Below are 14,831 nucleotides of genomic sequence, written 5' to 3'. Positions count from 1 at the left end.
TAGGGAAAGAGTAAACGCTATACTTCGACTGGAGAGAGGAGTATACCTTAAAAGAAATGCATTGAAAAAGTTCTATAAGATCTGGGGGGCATGGTTGGATACCCCAGGCCTTCCCTCCTCGGCGTTACTGCAGGACAGTGCGAGCGACCAGGTCCTTCTCCTTCTGACCGGTTAACAAATTTCCTCAAATAGGGTGATATGCGTACTGCTGGAAGGTGTGTGCATGTATATGTGTGTGCATGTATATGTGTGTGCATGTATATGTGTGTGCGTGCGTGCGTGCGTGCGTGTATGTATATGTGTATATATATATAATGTCATAATGATGCTGGGTAAGCTATACTATGGAGAATATATTGGGAAATAATATGCACTTTGAGACCCATATTGAAATGAGACGTGGACTGCGGGTGCATTGTTTATTATGTTATTTGTGTGGTTTTTCTTATTGACTAAAGGTTTTTTCCCTTTCTGTGATATTTCTATGGAGGGAATTATTTTATGTGTTGTATAATTTTGATGTTAAATAAAAATGAACCTGATTTAAAAAAAAAAAAAAAAAAAGAAAATATGTCTTATATTCTAGGTTCTTCAAAGTAGCCACCTTTTGCTTTCATTACTACTTTGCACACTCTTGGCATTCTCTTGATGAGCTTCAAGAGGTAGTAACCCAAATGGTCTTCCAACAGTTTTGAAGGAGTTCCCAGAGATGCTTAGCACTTGTTCACCTTTTTGCCTTCACTCTGCGGTCCAGCTCACCCCAAACCATCTCGATTGGTTTCAGGTCTGGTGACTGTGGAGGCCAGGTTATCTGGCGTAGCACCCCATCACTCTCCTTCTTAGTCAAATAGCCCTTACACAGCCTGGACGTGTGTTTGGGGTCATTGTCCTGTTGAAAAATAAATGATGGTCCAACTAATCGCAAACAGGATGGAATAGCATGCTGCTGCAAGGTGCTGTGGTAGCCATGCTGGTTCAGTATGCCTTCAATCTTGAATAAATCCCCAACAGTGTTACCAGCAAAGCACCCCCACACCATCACACCTCCTCCTCCTCCATGCTTCACGGTGGGAACCAGCCATGTGGAGTCCATCCGATCACCTTTTCTACAAAGACGTGGTTGGATCCAAAGATCTGAAATTTGGACTCATCAGACCAAACACAGATTTCCACTGGTCTAATGTCCATTCCTTGTGTTCTTTAGCCCAACCAAGTCTCTTCTGCTTGTTGCCTGTCCTTAGCAGTGGTTTCCTAGCAGCTATTTTACCATGAAGGCCTGCTGCACAAAGTCTCCTCTTAACAGTTATTCTAGAGATGAGAAGCTGTGTCCAAACATTTGGTCTACAGCGCACTTTGCACAAGGAGAAGCTGTATGGGAGAGTGATGCGAAAGAAGTCGTTTTGCAAGCACGCCACAAACAGAGTTGCCTGAGGTATGCAAAAGCACATTTGGACAAGCCAGTAACATTTTGGACGAAGGTCCTGTAGACTGATGAAACAAAGATTGAGTTGTTTGGTCATACAAAAAGGCGTTATGCATGTAGGCAAAAAAACACGGCATTCCAAGAAAAGCACTTGCTACCCACAGTAAAATTTGGTGGAGGTTCCATCATGCTTTGGGGCTGTGTGGCCAATGCCGGCACCAGGAATCTTGTTAAAGTTGAGGGTCGCATGGATTCAACTCAGTATCAGCAGATTCTTGACAATAATGTGCAAGAATCAGTGACGAAGTTGAAGTTACGCAGGGGATGGATATTTCAGCAAGACAATGATCCAAAACACCGCTCCAAATCTACTCAGGCATTCATGCAGAGGAACAATTACAATGTTCTGGAATGGCCATCCCAGTCCCCAGACCTGAATATCATTGAACATCTGTGGGATAATGTGAAGCGGCGGTCCATGCTCAGCGACCATCAAACTTAACTGAACTGGAATTGTTTTGTAAACCGGAATGGTCAAATCTACCTTCATCCAGGATCCAGGAACTCATTAAAAGCTACAGGAAGCCACTAGAGGCTGTTATTTCTGCAAAAGGAGGATCTACAAAATATTAATGTCACTTTTATGTTGTGGTGCCCATACTTTTGCACCGGTCAAATTTCGTTTAAATGCAGATCGCACATTTTCTGTTAGTACAATAAAAACCTCATTTAAATTCAGAAATATTACTCAGTCCATCAGTTATTAGATATATGAAACTGAAATAGCTGTTGCAAAAACCCAAATTGTTATTAAGAAAAAAGGTTAACATTAATAGGGGTGCCCAAACATTTTCATATGACTGTAATATATATATATAATTACAGTCATAAGAAAAAGTTTGGGCACCGCTATTAATGTTAACCTTTTTTCTTTATAACAATTTGGGTTTTTGCAACAGCTATTTCAGTTTCATATAACTAATAACTGATGGACTGAGTAATATTTCTGAAGTTAAATGAGGTATATATATACAGTGCCTACAAGTAGTATTCAACCCCCTGCAGATTTAGCAGGTTTACACATTCGGAATTAACTTGGCATTGTGACATTTGGACTGTAGATCAGCCTGGAAGTGTGAAATGCACTGCAGCAAAAAAGAATGTTATTTCTTTTTATTTATTTTTTTTAAATTGAGAAAAGTTTATTCAGAGGGTCATTTATTATTCAACCCCTCAAACCACCAGAATTCTGTTTGGTTCCCCTAAAGTATTAAGAAGTATTTCAGGCACAAAGAACAATGAGCTTCACATGTTTGGATTAATTATCTCTTTTTCCAGCCTTTTTTGACTAATTAAGACCCTCCCCAAACTTGTGAACAGCACTCATACATGGTCAACATGGGAAAGACAAAGAAGCATTCCAAGGCCATCAGAGACAAGATCGTGGAGGGTCACAAGGCTGGCAAGGGGTACAAAACCCTATCAAAGGAGTTGGGCCTACCTGTCTCCACTGTTGGGAGCATCATCCGGAAGTGGAAGGCTTATGGAACTACTGTTAGCCTTCCACGGCCTGGACAGCCTTTGAAAGTTTCCTCCCGTGCCGAGGCCAGGCTTGTCCGAAGAGTCAAGGCTAACCCAAGGACAGCAAGGAAGGAGCTCTGGGAAGATCTCATGGCAGTGGGGACATTGGTTTCAGTCAATACCATAAGTAACGTACTCCACCGCAATGGTCTCCGTTCCAGACGAGCCCGTAAGGTACCTTTACTTTCAAAGCGTCATGTCAAGGCTCGTCTACAGTTTGCTCATGATCATTTGGAGGACTCTGAGACAGACTGGTTCAAGGTTCTCTGGTCTGATGAGACCAAGATCGAGATCTTTGGTGCCAACCACACACGTGACGTTTGGATACTGGATGGCACTGCATACGACCCCAAGAATACCATCCCTACAGTCAAGCATGGTGGTGGCAGCATTATGCTGTGGGGCTGTTTCTCAGCCAAGGGGCCTGGCCATCTGGTCCGCATCCATGGGAAGATGGATAGCACGGCCTACCTGGAGATTTTGGCCAAGAACCTCCGCTCCTCCATCAAGGATCTTAAGATGGGTCGTCATTTCATCTTCCAACAAGACAATGACCCAAAGCACACAGCCAAGAAAACCAAGGCCTGGTTCAAGAGGGAAAAAATCAAGGTGTTGCAGTGGCCTAGTCAGTCTCCTGACCTTAACCCAATTGAAAACTTGTGGAAGGAGCTCAAGATTAAAGTCCACATGAGACACCCAAAGAACCTAGATAACTTGGAGAAGATGTGCATGGAGGAGTGGGCCAAGATAACTCCAGAGACCTGTGCCGGCCTGATCAGGTCTTATAAAAGACGATTATTAGCTGTAATTGCAAACAAGGGTTATTCCACAAAATATTAAACCTAGGGGTTGAATAATAATTGACCCACACTTTTATGTTGAAAATTTATTAAAATTTAACTGAGCAACATAACTTGTTGGTTTGTAAGATTTATGCATCTGTTAATAAATCCTGCTCTTGTTTGAAGTTTGCAGGCTCTAACTTATTTGCATCTTATCAAACCTGCTAAATCTGCAGGGGGTTGAATACTACTTGTAGGCACTGTATATATAATATATATATATATATATATATATATATATATATATATATATATAATATTTATGTGTGTGTGTGTGTGTGTGTGTATATATATATATATTATATATTATATATATATATATATATATATACACACATACAGTACAGACCAAATGTTTGGACACACCTTTTCATTCAAAGAGTTTGCTTTATTTTTAGGACTCTAAAAATTGTAGATTCACATTGAAGGCATCAAAACTATGAATTAAAACATATGGAATGAAATACTTAAAAAAGTGTGAAACTACTGAAAATATGTCTTATATTCTAGGTTCTTCAAAGTAGCCACGTTTTGCTTTGATTACTGCTTTACACACTCTTGGCATTCTCTTGATGAGCTTCAAGAAGTAGTCACCGGAAATGGTCTTCCAACAGTCCTGAAGGAGGTCCCAGAGATGCTTCGCACTTGTTGGCCCTTTTGCCTTCACTCTGCGGTCCAGCTCACCCCAAACCATCTCGATTGGGTTCAGGTCTGGTGACTGTGGAGACCAGGTCATCTGGCGTAGCACCCCATCACTCTTTTTCTTAGTCAAATAGCCCTTACACAGCCTGAAGGTGTGTTTGGGATCATTGTCCTGTTGAAAAATAAATGATGGTCCAACTAAACGTAAACAGGATGGAATAGCATGCCGCTGCAAGATGCTGTGGTAGCCATGCTGGTTCTGTATGTCTTCAATTTTGAATAAATCCCCAACAGTGTCACCAGCAAAGCACCCCCACACCATCACACCTCCTCCTCCATGCTTCACGGTGGGAACCAGCCATGTAGACTCCATCCGTTCACCTTTTCTACAAAGACACGGTGGTTGGATTGAAAGATCTCAAATCTGGACTCATCAGACCAAAGCACAGATTTCTACTGGTCTAATGTCCATTCCTTGTGTTCTTTAGCCCAAACAAGTCTCTTCTGCTTGTTGCCTGTCCTTATCAGTGGTTTCCTAGCAGCTATTTTATCATGAAGGCCTGCTGCACAAAGTCTCCTCTTAACAATTGTTCTAGCGATGAGAAAGTGTGTCCAAACTTTTGGTCTGTACTCTATATATTGTACACAATATACAGTTGTATAAGAGTAAATAAATAATTTTAAAAGATGATGAAGCGCTCCACAGTATTTTTGATTCTCAGCACACATAAAGCAGATGGCTACGGGCTGCCACCCCCATCTGCCTGGCTTTATCTTGGCTGGCAATCAAAATACGGGGAGGCCCTTTTTTCAAAAAAACGTTTTTTGCCAAAAATAACTAAAAAGTGTCTTAGACTTCGCCATATTTTTTTATGCTAGCCAGGTACAGCAGGCAGGTATGGGCTGCCCCCAACTCCCAGCTGCCTATTTGTACCCGGCTGAGAATCAAAAATATAGGGAAGCCTTTTTTTTTTTTTTTTTAATTATTTCATGAATTTCATGAAAAAATTTAAAAAAGACGACGTGGGCTTTGCCCAATTTTTGTGTCCAGCCAGGTACAACTAGGCAGCTGGGGATTGGAATCCACAGCGCAGGGTGGCCCAAGCTTTCTGGGCCCCCCTGCACTGCGAATTGCAGTCCGCAGTTGCCCCATAAAATGGCGCTTTTAAAGAGGTGCCGTCTTCTGGTGCTGTATCCAACTCTTCCAGTCGCCCTGGTAGCGGGTGGCACGCTGGGTAATAAGGGGTTAATACCAGCTTTGTTTTACCAGCTGGTATTAAGCCCGAGATTCTTAATGTCAGGAAAGTTTGACCCGGCCATTAAGAATCTCCAATAAAGGGTTCAAAAAAAGACATCACACAGAGAAAAAATACTTTAATAGAATTAAATACACAGACACACTTGGGGACTCCATCTTTTTTACTCCCTCTCACCCCTCCACGATTCTAGTCTTCTGTCACTGATCTAGCTCTGCTATATCAGAATGCACAGGGGGGGGTGGAAAAATGCTGCTGCTGCTCCCCGCGCTGTCTAATCACTCAATTAGTGATCAGACGCTGCGGGTTGGTAAACGGTGACCTCACCGCTGCCACTGTTGCCATCACCGCTGCCACTGTTGCCATAGTAACCTAACGAGCGGGTTACTATAGCAATGGTGATCTCCGATCACCTGATTCCCGGCGCCGCTATTTATCACCGGCTGTGGCAGCCAATCACTGCATGTGGGCTGACTCTGTAAAGAGCGCCAACATGCAGGGAGGGGGGCCAGGCATGTGCCCGAGCATCTCGCCGGTATACGGCGGTCGCCAAATATACCGAGTACTGGAAGCTCGGGCGAGCACCGTCTACCGGCAAGCATGCTGACACTACAGGACCTTTGCATGACGTCATAGCCATGTGACCCAGTCTGTAGCCAATGAGATAATACAACATGCCCACGTGACTGATCACATGGCTATGACGTCACAAAAGGTCCTTTGGTTACCGGGAGGACACAGCGATGATCGTACTCGGAAGCGGTGGGAGACAGAGTGCAGGACGCGTCGCGGAACCTGTAGGTATAATGACTGTTTATTGTTGAGTGTATTCTTTATTTTACAGCCCCCCTTTCCCGCCCCATCCCATAACTGTAAAGACCAATATCGGTGATCGGACGCAAGATCGTGTTATTTTGATCCCGATCTCGATCTTTACAAAATAATCGGACGAGTCTCCCCAATCCCGACCATCGGGAGGATCGCCCATGACTACTCTTAAGACTGCTTTACACGCAGCGACATCGCTAGCGATGTCGCTAGCGTTTGCACCCGCCCCCGTCGTTTGTGCGTCACGGGCAAATCGTTGCCCGTGGCGCACATTATCGCTAGGATGCGTTAAACTTACCGTCCTAACGACTTCGCTGTGGCCGGCGAACAACCTCTTTTCTAAGGGGGAGGTTCGTGCAGAGTTACAGCAACATCACACAGCGGGCCACCAATAGAAGCTTAGGGGTGGAGAGCAGCCGAATGAACGTCACGCCCACCTTGTTGCCGAAAGACACAGGAATCCTGTTGTTCATTGTTCCCGGGGTGTCACACATAGCGATGTGTGCTGCCTCAGGAACGACGAACAACCTGCTTTCAGAACGAGCAATGATCTTTTGAAAATGAACGACGTGTCAACGATCAATGATTAGGTGAGTATTTCTGATCGTTAATGCGCGTTCGTAGGTGTCACACGCAACAACGTCGCTAACGATGCCGGATGTGCCTCACGAATTCTGTGACCCTGACGACATATCATTAGATATGTCGAAATTGGACAACAGATTCAGAATACATTTTTTCCTAATTTAATTTCTGATATTATGGTTTAAAAAAAATGTACTTTCAAGATAATATCATTAAAACATTGTGTTTATTTTTAGCAGATGACTGTATTGGGAGTTCAGATGGAAATCTATTATCTTCAGAATGTAAAACAGATGATGAAAGTATCACACATGATACATATGAAGAGCATACTGTTGTCCCAGATATACCTCCAGTCCTTCCTCGGAAAGTTTTAACATCTGATCTTTTCAAACAAGACCAAAATTCCGATTTATCACAGATTTGTAAGCAAAATAAAAGTTACAGAAGGGATGTGGAACATGAAACGGCTTCTACAAGGGAGAAACCATTTTCATGCCCAGAATGTAAAAAATGTTTTACTCAGAAGATACTCAATCAGAATCTTATTGAGCATCAAAGAATTCACACAGGGGAGAAGCCATTTTCATGTTCAGAATGTGAGAAATGTTTTATTCAGAAATCAAATTTTGTTATGCATAAAAAAAACAGGGGCGAACCCATTTTTATGCTTGGAATGTGGTAAATGTTTTACTAGGAAATCAAATCTTGTTGACCATGGAAAACGTCACACAGGGGAGAAGCCATTTTCATGTTCAGAGTGTGGGAAAGGTTTTATTCAGAAATCAGATCTTGTTGTGCATCAAAGATCTCACACCGGGGAGAAGCCATTTTCATGTTCAGAGTGTGGAAAATGTTTTAATTGGAAATCAGAACTTCTTGTGCATCAAAGATGTCACACCGGTGAGAAGCCATTTTCATGTTCAGAGTGTAGGAAATGTTTTATTCGGAAATCACAACTTGTTCAGCATCAAAGATCTCACACTGGGGAGAAGCCATTTTCATGTTCAGAATGTGGGAAATGTTTTATTCGGAAATCAGATCTTGTTGTGCATCAAAGATGTCACACCGGTGAGAAGCCATTTTCATGTTCGGAGTGTGGGAAATGTTTTATTCGGAAATCAAAACTTGTTCAGCATCAAAGATCTCACACTGGGGAGAAGCCATTTTCATGTTCAGAGTGTGGGAAATGTTTTAATTCGAAATCAGAACTTGTTGTGCATCAAAGATGTCACACCGGGGAGAAGCCATTTTCATGTTCAGAGTGTAGGAAATGTTTTATTCGGAAATCACAACTTGTTCAGCATCAAAGATCTCACACTGGGGAGAAGCCATTTTCATGTTCAGAGTGTGGGAAATGTTTTAATTGGAAATCAGAACTTGTTATGCATCAAAGAAGTCACATAGGGGAGAAGCCATTTTCATGTTCAGAATGTGGGAAATGTTTTATTCGGAAATCAGATCTTGTTGTGCATCAAAGATGTCACACCGGTGAGAAGCCATTTTCATGTTCGGAGTGTGGGAAATGTTTTATTCGGAAATCAAAACTTGTTCAGCATCAAAGATGTCACACCGGGGAGAAGCCATTTTCATGTTCAGAGTGTGGGAAATGTTTTAATTGGAAATCAGAACTTCTTGTGCATCAAAGATATCACACCGGGGAGAAGCCATTTTCATGTTCAGAGTGTGGGAAATGTTTTATTCGGAAATCACAACTTGTTCAGCATCAAAGATCTCACACTGGGGAGAAGCCATTTTCATGTTCAGAGTGTGGGAAACGTTTTAATTGGAAATCAGAACTTGTTATGCATCAAAGAAGTCACATAGGGGAGAAGCCATTTTCATGTTCAGAATGTGGGAAATGTTTTATTCGGAAATCAGATCTTGTTGTGCATCAAAGATGTCACACCGGTGAGAAGCCATTTTCATGTTCGGAGTGTGGGAAATGTTTTATTCGGAAATCAAAACTTGTTCAGCATCAAAGATGTCACACCGGGCAGAAGCCATTTTCATGTTCAGAGTGTGGGAAATGTTTTAATTGGAAATCAGAACTTGTTGTGCATCAAAGATCTCACACAGGGGAGAAGCCATTTTCATGCCCAGAATGTGGAAAATGTTTTAATTGGAAATCAGGTCTTGTTCACCATCAAAAAAATCACACAAAATAAACCATTTTTATGTTCTGAATGTGGAAAATGTAATTCTCAGAAATCACATCTTGTTAAACATGTGAAGAAGCCGCACAGGGAAGGAACCTTTTTCATGTTGTGAAAAATTGAAATGTTTAACTGGTAAATGAAGTCTTGCCTACATCAGAAAACCAACAGAGCGTAGCAGCCATTTTTGCTTTCAGAATTTGCCAAATGTTTTTATCATTAATTAGGTCCTGTTGTCAGATGAGTCACACAGAGAAGCCATCATGATGTATCCTAATTTAAAGGGTTTTATCCTAAAATCAGCTACAGTTCCTTAAGTAAGAATTTGTGAGGAAAAGAACCATTTTCTTTCTTTTTAGAAATTATTGTATTTTTTTGACCATAAGACATACCTAGGTTTTGAAGGAGGAATATAGGGAAATAATTAACGCAAAAAATGTGGTCATGAAGCACTTTTATGGGTAGGATCTGCTGCTGACACTGTTACGGAGATAAAATCCCCCAATTCTGTACTAATGTCCCCCCATACTGGGCCCCTTCAAGGTATATGTGTCTCCCATACTCGTATATATGTCTTTCATCCTGGTATATATGTTGCCTATCTTTATCACATACTAGTATATATGATCCCCATCCTGGTATATATGGCTCTTTTTCTAGTACATATGTCCCCATCCTTGTATATATGACCCTCATCTCAGGCCCATTCGTGTATATATTTCCCCATCACGCTGCACACATAAGAAAATAAATGATTATACTCACCATCCCTCCGCTCGCCCGGTGCATGGTGTTCTCTTCTGATGCTGGCAAGTGACTTTAGCATGTAAACGGCGCAGCGCATGACATTGCTGCCATGTGCCCCCAGTTACACGCAGACATCAGCTCCCAGAATATTCATTGCTCCCCACAGCCGGGATTTTGGGCTTGGGGAGCAGTCAATATTCATTCTCTAATAAACACACGTGATCGCCCAGCTACAGCAGTAAGCCAGCGGCTGGGTAGTCATGTGTACCCAATATTAAAGAGAATGAATATTCACTGCTCCCCACGCAAATAATACCGCCGACCTCTTGGTTAGCGCTGCCTTCATTGCCTAGAGGTGGGCGGGATTATGGTGTGGGGAGCAGTGAATATTCATTTTCTTTTTTATCTGACACACTGATAGCCCTTTTGAGAGCCTTTAGGAATATTTTTGAATAGTTTTGATACTGGATTATATTTAGATAATTCACTAATCTCAGGTTTCCCACTGCTTTATTTACTAAAAAGTGCAGCCCCAGATTGGAGATAGGAACTCTGAAGTATATGACATTGTATATAATTGCATTTCAAATCTTGTTGTTTTGTAAATAAATGCTTGTAAAATATACTGTATATTGTTCATGCCTGGCTTTCTCTAGTGTCTAGATGTGATGATTTTGCCTGTAAACCTCTTGAGTTGGCGCAGACCTGTAGGCATTTCACACAAAAATAGTGAGGGGAGACTTGAATCACACTGCATCCTAGATATGTGGAAGTTATAAGGCTACGTGCCCACGGGACTCTGTATCCGCGGATTTTTCTGCAGCTAAATCCGCAGCATTCCCCCGGAATCCGCACCTTTCCATTGGTGCGGATTTCATTACGGATTTTGCGTTTTTTGACATTCAATTGAATGGACAAAATCTGCAGGTAAATTCGCAAGAATAATTGACATGCTGCAGATTTTTCCGCAGTGAAATCCGCAGTATTTCCGCTGCGGAAAAATCCGCAGTGTGGACACAGCAATTCCCAAATGCCATAGAAATGGCTGGGGAGTAGCTGTGCTGCAGATTTCTGAAAAATCCGCGGCAAAATCCGCGCATTTTACGCAGCGTGGGCACATAGCCTTAAGACACTCTGGTCCCAAATCATCAAAGCATTTATGTAAAAAAAATTGTCACAAAAGCTCTGAAAAGTCTCAAAAATTCAGAAAGTTGAGTCAACATTTGGTGGCTTTTGGCATTTTCAAAAATTGGCAGAACTTGGGTGGGACGGGGGCGTGACAGCACAGCTACTTTAATTCATGACAAGCTGTGGCGTTCCCTTTGCCAGAAATCTCACTCCAGTCCCTGAAGGAAGTAATATTTCTAGCATGGTACAAGAAGGCACATGCCACTCGTCAAACGCTCCGGATTCATGAAGAGGCATGCACCACTTAATCAATCAAGAGTGGCTCCCGGATAAATTGGGCTCTTAACACGAAGTCCTAAAAATTTTGAGCTCCCCCCTGAAGTCCCGAAAGAGGGTCAATTGACCCTTAGTCCAAACTGAATAGAACTAAGCAGAAACTAAATGGCTAAACTCAATGGAAAACAACAACCTCCTGTGGTGCGACAGTAAGGGTACCGTCACACTTTAGCGCTGCTCTAGTGATCCCACCAGCGATATGACCCGGTCTGGATCGCTGGTATGTCGCTACATGGTCGCTGGTGAGCTGTCAATCAGGCAGATCTCACCAGCGACCAGTGACCAGCCCCCAGCCAGCAGCGACGCGTGGAAGCGACGCTGCACTTGGTAACTAAGTAAATATCGGGTAATGAAGTGCTTGGTTACCCAATATTTACCTTTGTACTCCCTGCACTCCTATCTAGAGTACACATCGGGTTAATAAGCAAACCTCTGTGCTTATTTACCCAATCTGTACTCCAGCTACGTGTGCAGGGAGTCGGCACTGGCAACCTGAGAGCGGCGGACGCTAGTAACCAAGGTAAATATCGGGTAGCCAAGAAAGGGCTTCTCTTGGTTACCCGATATTTACCTTGGTTACAGCTTACCGCAGGCTGCCAGATGCCGGCTCCCTGCACATTCAGATCGTTGCTCTCTCACTGTCACACACAGCGATGTGTGCTTCACAGCGGGAGAGCAACGTCAAAAAAAATTAACCAGCACTGTGTGTAATGAGCAGCGATCTCACAGCAGGGGCCAGATCGCTGCGCAGTGTCACACAGAGCGAGATCGCTAATGAGGTCACTGCTGCGTCACAAAAAACGTGACTCAGCAGCGATCTCGCTATGCGAGAAGTACCCCTAATGGCCTTAATTACAGAACAAAAAATGGTGATTATAGGGTGTTAGCTAAAATCCTTCAGGTCATTCGACCAGTCTCTGGATTCCAAAGGTAGAAATGTTAAATGACCCCTCTCTGGGACTTCTAGTGTTAATGTTATAAAAATGATCTTTTTATAAAGGATAATTGTTGTAATAAAAAAACTAAAGGATTTTATATGTCTGATATCCAAGGGATTATTTTTTTGTGGGGCTACCCACAAATAGAGATAAGTGCACCCATTGAAGTTCGGGTTCAGCTTTCAGTTGGACTTTATATAACGTTCAAATCGGGAACCGGACTTGTCATGAACCCCATTGGAAGTCACTCATTGGGCAGCTCGGGTCTACGCCCACATTCAACCGGCAATAAACAGAGCATTTAGTATCTTGGGAGGGAGGACAGAGTTTTTTCCTTGTGCACAATACATTCTATAGCAATGTTTTTACCTCCCCGTGAAAGCCATTCACACACTGCAAGCGGCTCGCACTGGGCCGAACACTGAGTGTACCCGAGCACAGCGATGCTAGATCAAGTGGTTAGGATAAATAAAGCACCCGAACTCCGAACTCTAAAACTGATTTTTTTTTTTTATAAAGTCTGTATTTGGTACAAACACTGAACTTTACTATTTAGGTTCACTCGTCTCTGCCCACAAACCTTTATCACAGTTTAAATTATGGGTGTAGAAGAGACCAGAACTAAAAGGGGTCTATCTCTTTGTGAAAAGCAAGTAACATTTATGATACCTATGCTGGGGATTTGTGAATTTTCTGGGATTCTGTCACTAAGTGTTTACCCCCTAATTAAAAATCAGAATAATATAAAGACAGTGTCATATTAGGTACGGGGAAGTACGAAGTGAACGGCTAAAGGGAAACCCTGTGTGTAGCAAATGGGGAGATGGTGACCTCTGATCAAGCCTACCGCTGGGCCCTGGGTTCCCTCACCACCTTAGATAGGTTCCACATCTATGAGCAGAGCCGGATACCTGACCCTAGGCTGACCATGATCTGGGCCCTAGGTAGGGATCGGATGGGATGAGCTCTTCGTCAACCCCACAAGGCACTAAAGGACACACAGGGATAACAAACAAGGGGAAACAATATACAACTTATCTCTAGATGACTCAGAAGTTCGGTAAAGAGCAACAACGCTCCTACTGTTATGTACAAGCCGCCTGCTTGCATCCAGAGCTTGTGAAAGAACTGAGTATCACCAGCACAAGTTCAGGGAAAATGAGAGTATTTAAACCCAATTGGAAATAAAGATTATAATCTTGATTTCCAATTGGGTTTAAATACTGGAGCTCCCCTGGGTCTTAAAGAAAAAAGGATGAAAAACCAGCAGAGGAGATACCAGTAAACTGAATACTAACAGTAGAAATAATAGAAAGTCAGGGAGTATTTTGCGCAGCCAAATGCTGTGACCTTCTATTGGTGGACACCGCAGGACTGTCTGTTACTCGTGACAGACTGTGACTCTGATTCCAATGATGTGTCATTTACTGCTTGCTGCAGTTTTGATAAAATTACTGTATTATCGCTAGGAGATTATCACTACAGAGCTAGTAAAACTGCTGCCATGTACCCTCCATCTCCATTAGCTCTGTATAACCCCATTCCCACCCCTGATTGCCAGCTTGTTCTCAATGCTCATTCTACACAGCTGCAAATCAGTGGTGTGGGTGGGGTTATACACAGGAGCATTTTGAGAACTGGTAGATCTTATGCAGATAAAACTATTTATCAAAACTTCAGAAAGCAGCCAAGTAAGTGACACATTGCTGGAATCTGGGTCTTTTGCTTATACAGGTCGATTGGACACATGTTAGAGGTAGCTTTATTCCTCTTAATCTAAAAACCACATCCCGAAGCCATACACTATTAATTTTAGATATTTAATCTGAAAAGTAGGCAGTGTTTATAAACATAAAAGATGTTACAAAGGGAAACAAAACAATACAGCATATACAATTACATGAAAGGGAATAACGAGAGCAAATAAATGAACCTGGATCACACACATACAGTCATATGAAAAAGTTTGGGCACTCCTATTAATGTTTACCTTTTTTCTTTATAACAATTTGGGGTTTTGAAACAGCTATATCAGTTTCATATATCTAATAACTGATGGACTGAGTAATATTTCTGAATTGAAATGTGGTTTATTGTACTAACAGAAAATGTGCAATCTGCATTTAAACTAAATTTGACAGGTGCATAAGTATGGGCACCCTTATCAATTTTTTGTTTTGAACACTCCTAAGTACTTTTTACTGACTTACTGAAGCACTAAATTGGTTTTGTAACCTCATTGAGCTTTGAACTTCATAGGCAGGTGTATCCAATCATGAGAAAAGGTATTTAAGGTGGCCACTTGCAAGTTGTTCTCCTATTTGAATCTCCTATGAAGAGTGGCATCATGGGCTCCTCAAAACAACTCT

The 14,831-nt window shown here is 42.3% G+C and overlaps 1 protein-coding gene across 1 annotated transcript in view; it reads left to right on the top strand.

The window, feature by feature from the left end:
• LOC142259307 (uncharacterized) overlaps window positions 1–10,690 on the top strand; it is a 106,550-nt gene extending 95,860 nt beyond the window's left edge. The window contains 2 exon segments of the mRNA XM_075331777.1: window positions 7,394–7,802; window positions 7,804–10,690. Of these exon segments, the coding sequence (XP_075187892.1) occupies window positions 7,394–7,802; window positions 7,804–9,325 (1,931 nt within the window). The 3' untranslated portion in view covers window positions 9,326–10,690.
• Window positions 10,691–14,831: the final 4,141 nt, after the last annotated feature.

Source organism: Anomaloglossus baeobatrachus, assembly GCF_048569485.1.
Source record: "Anomaloglossus baeobatrachus isolate aAnoBae1 chromosome 5 unlocalized genomic scaffold, aAnoBae1.hap1 SUPER_5_unloc_7, whole genome shotgun sequence".
NCBI classification, from domain to species: Eukaryota; Metazoa; Chordata; class Amphibia; order Anura; family Aromobatidae; genus Anomaloglossus; species Anomaloglossus baeobatrachus.
The sequence above is the reverse complement of the archived record's forward strand: the minus strand, read 5'-3'. Positions and strand labels throughout refer to the sequence as shown.